This window comes from Toxorhynchites rutilus, chromosome 1, assembly GCF_029784135.1.
Source record: "Toxorhynchites rutilus septentrionalis strain SRP chromosome 1, ASM2978413v1, whole genome shotgun sequence".
Lineage (NCBI taxonomy): Eukaryota > Metazoa > Arthropoda > Insecta > Diptera > Culicidae > Toxorhynchites > Toxorhynchites rutilus.
Genome location: NC_073744.1, coordinates 190,373,508 through 190,388,235, shown reverse-complemented (window position 1 = coordinate 190,388,235; position 14,728 = coordinate 190,373,508). Strand labels below are relative to the sequence as shown.

The 14,728-nt window shown below is 33.4% G+C and overlaps 1 protein-coding gene across 4 annotated transcripts in view; it reads left to right on the top strand.

Moving 5' to 3' along the window:
- The window catches only part of LOC129762074 (octopamine receptor Oamb), a 336,413-nt gene that overhangs the window by 224,938 nt on the left and 96,747 nt on the right, over nucleotides 1-14,728 (top strand). For all 4 annotated transcript variants that reach the window (XM_055760061.1, XM_055760060.1, XM_055760059.1 and 1 more), the window contains exons 5-6: nucleotides 3,120-3,356; nucleotides 13,310-13,658. In XM_055760061.1, the coding sequence (XP_055616036.1) occupies nucleotides 3,120-3,356; nucleotides 13,310-13,658 (586 nt within the window). The remainder of the gene's footprint in view (nucleotides 1-3,119; nucleotides 3,357-13,309; nucleotides 13,659-14,728) is intronic.

Below are 14,728 nucleotides of genomic sequence, written 5' to 3'. Positions count from 1 at the left end.
CGATCTGTCGATGAAACAAGCAATACTTGGGATTTCAGATCAGCTTCGACCAACTTTCATTCCCCGTATTTTTAACCGAAGTACCAAAAAGTCAATTGCATGAAAAGATACTTCACTGATGGGTCTCGCCTCAATGGATCCACTGGCTTCGGTGTTTTCAATGAAAATTCGAGCGCCTTCCGTAAACTGCAGGAACCTTGTTCCGTTTATGTTGCTGAGCTGGCAGCAATCGACTTCGCATTGGGGATGATCTCCAACAAGCCTGCAGACCATTACTTCATTTTCTCGGATAGTCTCAGTTCGCTTGAGGCTCTCCAGTCGATGAAAACTAGTAGGCACCCATCTTATTTCCTCACAAAAGTGAGCCAGCAGATGAGTGCACTGATCGAAAGATCTTATAAGTTATCCTTTGTATGGGTCCCCTCTCATTGCTTAATTCCTGGCAATGAGAAAGCGGACACTCTCGCAAAGGTGGGTGCCCAGGAAGGCGAATTGTTTGATAGACAGATTTCATACGATGAATTTTTCCAATTACTGCGTCAGAGTTCCCTCTTGAGTTGGCAAACTGATTGGAACACTGGAAGTCTTGGGCGGTGGTTATATTCAATTATTCCAAATGTTTCTTCGAGAGCGTGGTTCAAAGGTCTGGACGTAATCCGTGACTTCATTCGTGTAATGAGTAGACTTATGTCCAACCACTACTCGCTAGATGTGCATCTCCACAGAATAAATCTTGTTCAAAGCAACGTCTGTCGGTGTGGAAACGGTTACAATGACATCGATCACGCAGTTTGGCAATGTACGGATAATTACGCAGCCAGAGAGTACCTTTTGAATGCCCTTAGGGCCCAAAGAAGACAACCCTACGTTCCTATTAGAGACGTGTTGGGAACTCGCGACATCTGCTATATGCAGTTGATCTATATGTTTGTGAAACGGACTAGCATAAGAATTTAATGCTTTTGTGTGTTTTTTTTTTCTTTTTCGTTATTAGTTTGTTTGTCTTGTCCCCTCATCTCACCGTCGCCCACCCTCGACAGATAGTCGAACACCAGATGCTATCCCTGGTCTTTATGCACAATGCTACAGTGCGTGCGGCAACTCTCGGTTGAGACAACGATACCTCATATCCATATCCCTAACCTGATCCATCCCACAAAAATTGTTGCCCCTCTAACCTCGAGTAAGCCGCGAGTAATCGGTCGAAACCTACTAAACATAGATTTAAGATGATATTCTGTAAAAACAAATCATGAATTAGTGGCTCCGCAAAGCTCATGCGATTGAGCCTTACAAATGAATGAATTGGAAAAAAAATGAGTGGGTTATATCTATGATATAACCGCAAGGTTCACGTGGAACTACCTTAGCTTAGCAATCATTCGTTTGTATTGATTAAATTCTTGATTGAATGAAACAGTTTCCAAATTCAATTGAGTTCAACATATTTGCTCTGTGAGTGAAAAAAATTAACAAATGCCGTGTAAAGTCAATTCATTTATTGTGATTGATTGTTCTTCGTTACAAGTAAATTTAATGACGGACCTTTTACGTTTGGTATGATGACTAGAACAAAATATATGTACGGAAGAATTATCAAACGTTTGATGAACCAGCCTAAGGCTGAAAATCTTTCCAATAAAGACAAAAAAAAAATTATCAAACGATTATTTTATTTTACATTTCCCTCTGAAGTTTACATCCCAAAAGTGTACATACTTCTCGAATCTCGAATTTGCTTGAAACTGGGAAGTTCATTCGCTTCTAGTGGCTGCACGATTTTCCCAGGTTCCTAAGTTTAGAAGATCATGTTAGGACAGACATATTCCACTCTGCACAAAGGCAAGCGAGGACAAAAGTACTCGCAGTTTGCATTTATTTGCAGAGCCGATTTCCCCAGAAACCTCGGTTTTGAAGTCTGTGTTAGGGAAACACATTTCAATCGGAACAAAAATACCCCCGATTTGTATGAATTCGCAATGCCGATTTCCCCACGCTTCATGGATTTGAAGTCTGTGTTAGGGAAACACATTCCAGTCGGAACAAAAATACCCCCGACTTGCATGAATTTGAAACACCGATTTCTCCAGGCACCTTGGTTTAGAAATCTCTATTAGGGAACACATTTCGGTGGGAACAAAAGCTCCCCCTACTTTCGTGTGTTCTTTTTCTTCTTTTTGGCTTTAAGAGGGTTTAAACTTTTCAGTTCACTCGCCTCTAGGCTCTTTCGTGTGTTTGCAATGCCGATTTCGCTGCTTGGTTTTAAAGTCTGTGTTAGGGAACATTTTTCGATGAGAACAAAAGTCCCCCTACTTTCATGTATTTGCAATGCCGATTTCCCCAAGGCTGCTTGGTTTTGATGGCTGTGTTAGGGAAACCGTAAATCGGGCCAATCAAAACGATGCAGTTAGGGCGTTTAGATAACGCCTAATATTTTACAGTTTTTCAATTGTTTATCTAATGAAAAACAACATTTTGTTAGTTGCGATAGATGCGTAGAAATATTCCCTATCAAGTGATGCAAACATCTCTCCTATCCAGTACGAAATGTTCGAGCTATAAGCATTCGAAATCTTTCATTTTTTCCTGCATGTTCTGTGTTTAGGTTTTCATTTTACCCTCCATATATTCCGGTTAGACGTAGTCCCACGTCAAAAAAAAAAGGAACAAAACGTGCAATTTGTTGCAAACACACACAAACACATTTCTGTCCGACAGGCAAATCCCTCGATCGAAAGAAAAAGGCGTGGGTTCAAATGTGGAACGAAGAAAGGATTTCGAAAAACCTTCGTCGGGTGGAATTTTCGGGTTTACCCCGTAATGAAGCCAATTTATAAGGTAATCCAGATTTGTTGAAGCTCTCGGAGAGAATTGCAACTAGGATGGATTGAGGGGAGGAGGAGGAGTAGGAGGATGGGATGTTCGCATGTTATCGTAATGATGGCATTTGGCTGTGAGATGATTCGACACAATTCGAGCGCACATTTTCGGCAGCACAAATTGATGAGTTTGGAGGGGGAGATAATGGAATTTCACGCTGCGGTGAATCAACTCCATTTACCACTGAAACTGAAGACATTTTCTTTATATCTCTGTTTCTGTTTTCTTTTCCCTTGCAGGTATGGATTTTCGGAGACGTGTGGTGCCGCGTATGGCTGGCCGTCGATGTCTGGATGTGCACCGCCTCAATACTGAATCTGTGTGCAATTTCCCTGGATCGCTACGTGGCCGTCACGCGTCCCGTAACCTACCCGAGCATCATGTCTACCGGGCGGGCCAAGTCGCTCATCGCCGGGCTGTGGGTGTTGTCCTTTGTGATCTGCTTTCCGCCGCTGGTCGGGTGGAAGGAGCAGAAAGTAAGTATTGATTATCGTTTAGTCTGCAGTTTTCAGTCTTTCATGAGTTTCTTCATTCGATTCTGATTGCTGTTGGCGGAGTGTTCATTCAAAAAAACTTATACCACCTTTTATAAAACATATGAGATATTTCGGCCATTATTGAAATATTCCACACAAGCAAAAACTGGTTCATTACTCTATTCAATAAATGTAAAGCGCTATTTAAACGAAAATTTCACGTTCTGATTTGTTGATTGGCACTAGCCGCCTGTGCTCCTCCAACACTGCGGTCAAAAAGGAGCACCTATGGTAACGATGAGGCACAATTTTTTAAATACCAATACCATTGCGAAACCAATCTTAGCTGACTATCGTGCACCACCATACACAAGCGAAAAAAGAAAAAGAGGCATACACAATGGATAGTGCGTTTGCTTCGGCAAACCGTCAGTTGTCGTTCCTCTTCCGTGTCGGTTGATCGCACTCAAATCATTCGAATTGCCTTTATAAAAGCTTGGATTTGATGAGGTTTTGATTTTCTTATTGACCTTCTTCAAACATAGAGAGAGAGAAAAAAAGACACAATTTCAGTCTTGATTCACTCGGATAGTCAACACAATCAGACTGTTCTATGTTTGTAGTATTATATTTTAAATGTTGTGTGTTTAGATTATACATTCAGGCATGGGTCTAGCAGCAGCTCACATGGTGTACACAAGGTGTACACTAGGGTGCCAATGAATGCATGGGAAAAAAATCGACCTTAAAATTTCAAAAAGTTACCCTATACAAAATGTTCACCACCTCGAAAAAACACCCTATGCAAAATATCAGCTCAATCGGACTCAAGGGAGAGTAGCACAAAGCAGTCAATGTTTGAGTTTTTTTAAAAATCGGAAAATCACTCAAGGGGGAGTAAAGGAAATCGGGGATTTCCAAATATAAATTTTGATGCCAAATGTCCTAAAATTGCATGAAACGTCGAGATCTACTGTCATCTCGAAAACAATTTTTTTCATCAAAATTCGACACTCTGGGACATAGTTTTATTTATCGGAATACCAGACGAAACGTATGTTGCGTATTGTTGCTAAATGTTGATGTGCACGATAATATACCCTATGCAAAATATTAGCTCATTCGAACTTCATTTATTGCAGACGTTAAAATTTGAGTTTTTTGAATACCAAAAAATCACCAGAAATCGGGGTTTTCAATTGTTTTTTTTGATGCCAAATGCCTTAAAATTGCATGACACGTCGAGATTTACAGTTATTTCAAACAATTTTTTTTTGTCAAAAATCGACTCATCGGATGAAAACGATCAGTGACAAAAAAAATATTTTTTTGACCAAATTTTTTGTCGGAATAACAGTAAATCTCGACGAGTAATGCAATTTCAAGACATTTGGCAAAAATATTTTTTTTGAAAACCCTGATTTTCGGTGATCTTTCGTTTTTCAAAAAAACTCAAATTTTAACGCCTGTGACACTAATAAATTAAGTTCGAATTAGCTAATATTTTGCATAGGGTATATTATCGTGCAAATCTACATTTCGCAGCATGTTCCGAATGATAAATCGAGATAACTATTTTTATCAAAACTTGAAATTGCATAAAACCAGAATCCAAAAGAAAAATCAAAATCCAATAAAATTCCAAACATCAATTATCGACCAAATAAAAAACCAAAAAAAAAATTGAAGTTTTGAACCTAGAAATCAAAAATTTGTAATACAATAATCTAAAAACTGAATACGGAAAACAGATTATAAATCAAAAATGTAAAATCTAAAATCCATAAATCTAAAAACTAAAAAATAGACAATCCAAATAATCAAAATCCAACATTCAATAAAGTTCAAAAATCAATGATAACGAAAATTTGTAATCCAAATATCTTAAACCAAAAAAATTAAAATACAAACATATTAAATTAGGAAGAAAAAAATTCCACAAGACTGGCATACAAAAACCCTAAAATTCAGAAATTTAAATTTTAAAATTCAACAATTTAAAATCCAATAATCTAAAATTTAAAAATTTTTAAAACCAAAAATCGGTGATCCAAAAAATTTAAATTCAAAAATGTAAAATCTCGAAGTCTAAAATAAAAAATATCGAAATACCTAGCTTATAATTCCTCAAGTCCATAATATAAATTCGAAAGTTCGAAGGTAAAATCCAAAAATCCCAAATCAAAATATGGAAAAAAAAATTAATCAAATCAATTATAGTCCTTACCGAAAAACGAACAATCCAAAATCTAAAAAAATTACTTACACAAGATCAGCATACAAAAATCCTAAAATTCAGGAATATAAATTTTAAAATTCAACAATTTAAAATCCAATAATCTGAAATTCAAAAAATTTCAAAACCAAAAATCGGTAATACAAAAATTTCCAATTTCCAATCCAACAAAAATCAAAATAGAGTATAGTTAAAATGAAGTCTAAAATAAAAAATATCGAAATATCTAGCATATAATTTCTCAAGTACCGTCATATAAATTCGAAGGTTCGAAGGTAAAATCCAAAAATCCCAAATCAAAATATGGAAAAAATAAAACCAATGATTGAAAAAAAAAATATTATAATCCCAACCAAAAAACGAACAATCCAAAATCTAAAAAAATATAAAACAGAAAAAACAGGATTCTAATTGAATCCAAAAGTTCAAGTTGAAAAATGTTGAAAACCTAAAATATAAATTCAAAACTCCCAAATCTAAAAATCAAAAATACAATATAATCAATAATTGAAAGAAACCAAAATTTAAAAAAAAAAATTAAAATTGAAAAATCTGACATCAAAATGATGGAATCCCTAAATTCTGCAATTAAAAATAATAAATCCAGAAATCTATAGTCTAGAATCCAAAAATCAAAAAAAATATATATAGACAATTAGAATCTTAAATGTGAAAAAGATAATCCAAATATCTTAAGTTCCAAAATTTCATATTTTAAAATCTAAAATACCAAAACTTTAACAACCTAAAGTCGAGCATCGAAAAAAGTTTGTTTCAAAAATCTAGAATCAATAGATATTTGAAAGCCAAAAATGTAAAAGTCAGGAATTCGTTAAAATTTTCGATGATAAAAAAAATGAAAAAAAAAAATTATTCCAAAATTCTATAATCAAGAAAAATTGAAAATAAAAAATAAAAAAATCCATGTTCCGAAAATCTAAAAGCCTAACATTTCTTATCTAAGGTCTCTTATCCGATAAAATCGAGAGTAAAAAAATCTGAAAAACTAAAATCTAAATTATGAAATACATATATGAAATACATATATCTTGAAAAAAATCTAAAACAAAAAATGTAGAGAAAGAACTAAAATTCAACAATCTAAAGACCAATAAAACACGAATCAAGTATAAATCAAAAATTGAATTTGGACATAAGTCCAAATTAAGAAAATAACAAAAGTTTTGAAAACCACATACGTATACAGTGAAAATGAATCGGAGTTTGTATAGAATCGAGTCCGCCCTGTATCCAAAAATCTGAAAATTGAAATCTAAGAATTTTTAACCTCAAAATTTCAAAATCTGAAAATCGGAAAAATGAAAAAAAAAATCTAGAATACAAAAGTCTAGTCATAAAATCATAAAATAAATTTAGAAATTTCAATAAAAATTCCGAAAATCAACAATCGACCAAAACTAAAAACTACAAAAATGGAGAAAAAAATGAAAATGATTTATAATCTGGGATATAAAATGCAAAAATTTTAATAATTTAAAAGCTGAATACAGAAAAAACTAGAAATCATTAATCTTATAATGCTAAATCTAAAATCCACAAATCTAAAAACTAAAAAGAAAACCAAAGAATTACAAACCGAATAATTTAAATCTAAAAGTCCAATATCCAATAAAGTCTATAAATCAATCCGGTAATCAGAAATTCAATAAAATTCAAAATAAAATATAGTTTTAAAAGAAGTCTATTTTATAAACTATAATTTTTTTTTTAATTCTGTTTATAAAAAAATATAATGAACCCGAATGTCATAATAGCATATAAAACCTGAAGTTAAAAAATATAAATCTGAAAGTCTGAATTCGAAAAAGGGATTTAAAAACCAAAATACCAAAATCAAAAGTTCAAGTCCAAACATTTGAAAAAACAAAAATTAGAATAAAAAAATCTCTCTTTCAAAAATTTAAAATGCAATAATCTAAACTCAAATCAAATCAATAATTTTATTTGATTTATGACAACAATCTAAGAATGAACAACCTGAAATCAAAATGCTAAAATTTTGAGTTTAAAATAAATACAAAATTTTCGAATCCAAAATCTTAAGTCTGAAAATTTAAATCATAAACTCTAGAATCAAAAACCCAGAAGTAAAAAAAAACAAAGTTAAAATGAACTAAAAATCTAAGATGAATGAAATTTATTCCGATATTCTGGTCCAACAATTTATGTTGAAAAATTCAGAATTCAAGATTCAAGAAACTTAAATCTGAAAACCAACAAAACTCCATTTTAAAATCTTCAACCCAAAAAAAAAAAAAGTAAAATATCAAGTTCAAATATGTATTGGAAGTTAGAATTTCAGTAATCAATGTTTGAAAATATATGAAAAAATTTAACAAAATAAATCCAAATATCTAGAAACATAACCCGGAAATGTTGAATCTGAAACTTAGAAATTGAGATTCCTAAAATCAAGGCACAAGAGTTTAAAATCCGATAATCTAAACTATAAAACATTCAACAATCAAAAATTTAGAAACAAAAGACTGTGTTCCCAAAATTTAATACCTTAAAAATCATCAATTCAATCCAGTTAAAGATAAAAAAAATTAAATTTATTAATCTCGAATCACGTATTAAAAAAAACATAAATTTCCGAAATAACATAAACATAAAAAATCCGAAAAATATAAAAAACAACGATCTAGAATCCAATCCAATAAAATAAAAAAGTAAGGAAACTTAAAAAAAATAATTAAAATCCAGAATTCAAAGTCTAAAGTTCAAAAATTTGAATCCAAAGATCTACAAATCTCTAAAATAATTAAAATAAAGATGTTTAAATTCAATGAACCATAATTCTGAAATTAAGAATTCTAAAAATGTAAATCAAATATTAAAATAATGAAATCCCGAAATTCTTAAATAAAAAATTAATCTGTAAATACCTCCAAAAATCTAAAACAGCAATACCTTCAGCTCCAAACAATCCGAAATTCCGAATCCAAAGTTCAAAATATAAAAATCTAGAATCCAAAAATTTTAAAATAATAGAATCCAAAAACATGAAATGCAAATAAAAAAAATGCAGAAAACAAAAATTTAATAAAATTCAGAATAATACATTTTGAAATATTTCAAATAGAATAGAAATTATTGCAAAAATCTAGAATTCAATATTCTTAAATTTAAATCTCAGAAATTTAACAAACCAAAAATTCAGAATAAAAAAAAATCTGAAGGTCTGAAATCCTACATCCTACAATAATCCAATTTCAACTAAAAAATTAAAAATTAAACTATTAAAAATCCGATTGCTAAACTCAATATGACTAAAATAAAATTATTTCAAACTCTTAAGTCCAAAAAAATTAAACTTTGTAGAGTAAAAAAGCCAAAAATTTTAAATTGTTTATTAATCTACAAAAAACTTAACGGATAAAAAATTATTCCGCATTGGAAAAGTTACAATCTGGTAAAATAAGGCGATTAAAAAATGAACAAAATCAAAATACATACAAACTGAAAATAAATCGGTTCTTTAGAACTTGAGAACTTGATCAAAAAAAATTTCTAACAAATAAAAATCCAGAATCAAGACCTTATATTCCTGAAATCTAAAATTCAAAACTTGAAAATGTGAAATCCTCCGTTCAACGAAATCAGTGTAGATAATATTTACAAATTTTTAAAATTTAAAATTAATTCATAAATCTAAAATTAAAAAAATCGTAAATCCATCATAATAATAAAAAAAAATCAACGTTCAAGAATCCCAAATAGTCTAATAGAATAAATTATAAAATCTCGGTCCAAAACTTTGAATCCAAATAATTGAATACACAATCCAGATGTTACAAATTAAAATAAATTAAAAACCTGAAAAAAATAAAAACTGAAAAACTGAAAATAAAAACTTGAAATCCAAAAACCCTAATATACTGAAAAAAAAAATTAAAAAAAACAAAAAATCCAAAAATTTTACAAATAAAAACTTTTAAACGTATAAAGAATTCAAAAACAAGGTATTCGAATTCCGAAAATAAAATATCCAGAAATATAAAAATCTAAAATCTAAAACATATTGAATTTTAAATCATAACTTAAATCCAAATCTTGAATTCCAAACATCTAAAATAACCAAAACCAAAGTCTAAAATCTCAAATCAAAAACATTCAAATCGAAAATCCTAAATAAATCATCGAATAACGTGGAATTCAAAATCCGTTTTTTTTGTAGATTCCAAGTCAATATTGTGAATATTGTATGTAAATTATTGAGAAATATGAAATCCAAAAATCTTAAAATTATTAAACTATTTATTTTATAACGCCAGATGTTGCTGATTCGATTCCCGGCCTAGAAGGCAGAGGAAGAGGAAGAGGAAGAGGAAGAGGAAGAGGAAGAGGAAGAGGAAGAGGAAGAGGAAGAGGAAGAGGAAGAGGAAGAGGAAGAGGAAGAGGAAGAGGAAGAGGAAGAGGAAGAGGAAGAGGAAAACAATTTTTTTTTTTGTTTTTTTTCCAAAAATTTATAACATAAAAACTATGATACCTAAAAAATTCATGTCAAAGGATGAAATGTAGGAAATTGTTTAAATTTGCACAAAAAAATGCCTAAAATTTTTTGGAAAAAAAATTTCGCTGACAAAAAAGTTATAAGTTCTAAAAACTAAAATTCATTTTTCTCAAAAACGTATTTTTTTTAAATCCCAAAAATATATAAATGAATAGCCCTTAAAATTTCCAACAATTTGACCATACATTGGAAGATGGGCACAAAGTTTTAGTCAAAGAATGGAATGTATGAAAATTATTTTGGTTTTCAATAAAAATTACCAAAGAATTTTTTGGAAAAAAATTTCATTGAAAAAAAAAATATATTTTAAAATTAAAATTCATTTTTCTCAAAAACATATTTCTCAAATTCATTTTTCTCAAAAAAAATCTTAAAAAATAGATATAAATAGCCTTTAAAATTTCTAACAAGTTTTTCATACATCTAACGATGGGCACATTTACATGGAAAAAGTTTTTTGAACAACAACTTTTTCATGTTTTTCTTTGAAAAAAATACTATTAATGTTCAATTCGTTACATTTTTATGTATAAATTATCGCATTTTAAATGCTCTGCTAACTTTTCTCTATTTAGAAACATGCCAAGAACATGTCAAACGTCAGAATTTACACACAAAAATGTTACGAGCAAAACATTATTTTTTTCAGGAGTCTTCATACAAAAATGACTTATATTCCAAAAACTATAAAAGATAGAAAGTTGATGTCTTCGACAAAAGTTAATATTTTAATATGATTCAAAACTTTGTCGAAAACATTATATCGCTATCTTGACTTTAAATAAAATTAGGATTAGTTGTATTTTTTTCAAAAAAAATATGAAAAATTTGTTGTTCGAAATACTTTTTCTCTGTAAAAGTGCTCTTCTTCCGATGTATGGACGACTTGTTGGAAATCGTAAGTGCTATTCATATATATATATATTTTTGGAAAGTTACAAAAATACGTTTTTGAGAAAAACCAAATTTATATTTTTTTAAATAACTTTTTTGTCAGCGAAATTTTTTCCAAAAAATTTTTGGTATTTTTTTTATAAAAATTTAAACAACTTCCTACATTTTATTTTTTGACAAGAATTTTGTAGGTATCATAGTTTTTAAGTTATAAATTTTTGTAAAAAATTAAGTAAAAAAATTTGGCTTTTTCCAAAAAGTAGTCTAACTCGATTTCGAACAATTCAAGTATACAAAGTTTCTTAAATGACGCATGTCTTTACACCCACAACGTTTCACTGCTATCTGAGATGGTGCTGTCAACTCCTAAGATGAGTTGGCATGAAATTCGTCATTCATCTAATAGTCCTTTTTCAAGGCTAGGGGTGAATAAATTTTGTAGTTTAAAGCCTCTATAAAATAAAATAAAATCAATCAATTCGCTTTTCATTCTCAAGTCAACAAGCCAGCATCAAGTCAGCAGTATCTGTCTCGCCCGTCATCACGGGGAGTACACCATACTTAGGAAGTGCAAATATATAGTCGCCTGTAACCGAGTTCGTGTTGACTGCTAAATTCCCGATTAATTCTCAAATAAAATCCGAAGTGATGAGGAAGTGCATTGAACAAAAAAAATTCGTACCCTATCGTCAACAATTCGATCATGAACTTTCGTAATGTTTCATCAATTTTTGAAACGGGCAGAGGATATTTTTTTACAGATTTTTAAACATTATCCTGCAATCTTGCAAGTATTGCAGTGAGAAAATTAAACGACTGTCAGTCGTTGATCTGCTGTCGTGCGGATCAAAATATTCGCTTCGAAGTGAACATGCGAAACGCATGCGTAGTGTAGTACTTGCACTGACATTAAAGACACAAGAGAGAAGAGAAAACATTGCAACTTAAGCTCCGCCTTCGAACCAAAACTGCACCGGGCGAGAGTGTGTTCCAAGAGGGTCTTCGTAGCTGATTGATTCCATATCTCTTATGGAATGGAACGCCATAACCAACAACGAAGTATTCCTCAGATTGAAAGAGGTGCTCATGGATTGCAAAACATTTTTTTCTCACTTGGATAGTGTGCCCGTGAATGCTGTTCAAAATCAACACTCATGATTTCGACTATCGAACGGTTTAGGATGGAATTATTTACTGCGGGATAAACACTTCAGCAAAGATCCAATCAACCGTAACGGCCAATCCGCAGTTACTATGAGAAGAAACGAAAAAAAGAAACACATCGGGCAATATTTCGCGTATTGCTCTGATTTCCACTAGGACCAAGCGCCAAAAAGAAGGTAATCCCTGTGGGAAAGTGCAAAGCGATCCGTTTCGGTTACAGTTTTTTTTTGTTTCTCCACAATTAGTGTGATTGTTTCCGATGAGTTCAGTTCGATGGAAAAGTTGTGACCTTTGCCACGGACTTTGTCTCGGCTCCAATCGGTGCTCGAAGTCAATATTTGCGCGGTGAAGGAAGACCGAAAGACCGAGCGTTCGCTAGGCTGGGGGGACAAGATTGGAATTAAGTGAACCCCCAACCCGCCGCTTCCAATCAAAGCCATTCAATGCGGGATGGGTTCCCCGAAAGTGACCCCTAATTGCTTGAGCAATCGCAAGAGGAATCAATTATGCATGGAGTCATTTGAATTTTCCTCCTTCGACGGTCGCTGCGACGGAATAGGAAAACGTCAATACGAGAGTGGGTCTCGCCGATTGGAGCTTGGTTTTCATGTGCCCCACTCGAAGAATATTGAGAATGATCTCATCCCCATTGGATGGAATATTGAACAAGATCATAATCTCGGTTAAGTACAACGCTTCGAGGGGGGAGATGGAAGATAAAAATGCAAAGTACTTCTGATTCGCTCCGTAAGAAAGAAGGGGGGCGAGAAGGAATCCTCTCGAGAGGTCTCATCGTGGAATTCAATCATCATCGACAGGGCTAAAATGGGCGGCACAAAGTGGGAAAAGTCCTTCCACGAAGCACTTCTCAACTTTTTGGTTTTTCAGCGGTGGATAACCTTCCAAGATAGGAGACGTGAACTCGATTTTTACCTCTCCCGGGTAATTTTGGAGATAATACAATTATCTGAACCCGCGCTGTCGGGACCGAGGTTTTCCAGTGTAATTCGATAATGAATATTCAGAACAACGAATGGTATACCAATTTACAGTTCATTGCTTTTGAATCAATTATAGCCTGCCGTCTAATCCAACTGTTTGTGTTCTTATACTCTTTCACAGGTGAAAGAGAACCTAATATATCAGTATGGAAATCACACGCTGGTGTCGGTAACGCCGCCGCCAGCTAATTCCTTATCCTCATTGTCGTCGTCGTCTTCATCCTCATACGTGTCATCATCATCGTCATCGTCGACCATTATTACCGCAATTGGCGGCGGGGTGGAAGCGGGTCCGAATCCGCCCTGTCCGTGGACCTGCGAGCTGACAAACGACGCCGGTTACGTCGTCTACTCGGCCCTCGGTTCCTTCTACATACCGATGTTCGTGATGCTGTTCTTCTACTGGCGCATTTATCGGGCCGCCGAACGGACAACCCGTGCCATCAATCAGGGATTTAGGACTACCAAAGGTAAGCGCGACTCGGGATGGCCTCGAATGATGCTCGAATACATTTTCCTACTGCAGTTTGCTCTATCTCTCTCTCTCTCTAACGCCTTCCGTGCGCTCATTTCGTTTGCTTTTTGGTTTCTTGGTTTACCCCCCCCCCCCCCCCCCCCTAATCCCGGTTAGTTCTATCTCATTCCATCGCCGCATGTTTTCCTCGAGGCGCCCCTCCATCCCACCGCCAATCGGGATATCACCGAATGACATTCAACTTTCGAAGGTGTTATACAGCGAGGTGGAACATCGTCCCTTCGGGACTGTGTTCCAATGTCTGTAGTGTCCTTTTCCTCGGTGTTTAACCGCGCGCTCGAAAGGCCATCGCACGCTATTTGAAGATCCAAAAATAGTCGCAGCCAAGTATTCGAAGGTAGCGTGAACTCCGAGTTGAACTGGACGTCCCATAGGAACATTTTTGGCTCGCTCTCTCTCTGTGTATTTATTTGTGGTCTAATGAATCCTTTTTTATTGGCTTGAAAATAGATATTTGAATTGATGTAAGCAATCTGTTAAGTTGGTGGAAAGAGGAAAAAAACGTCCATCGGGATGCTAGTGTTGCCAGTTGTTGCACGAGGGTTTGATGAATTCATAGAGTTGAGTTGTTTAAAGAGAATAGAACTAGAACCTTACTGTGAGTTTGTGAGTTTAAAATGTTATCCTCAGTCGTATTGTTAATCTACATCGAATTTATTTCCGTTATGTAAAATAATGATGGTGATGGAAAACGAGACGTGACAGATAGACACAGATAAAAAAAAAAAACACTGCCAAGATATGCATGCTAGACGTAAGCTCCAACATGACCAAAATTTACATTTTTTCTTCGCCAAGTTATACAGGGTTTTCCAACTTTAAATTCCGAACGTAAATTGAAATAAAACACACTTAGAATTCGAATTTCGATGAAACTTTTATTTCAAATTAAAGTTTGGTTTATGCCATTATGTGTGAAATACAACATCATTCAAATGTCCACCTAGGGCTTCCTCGCACACCGTACATCGATGACTTTTCGGCACATATGGGGCGGTATCTCAG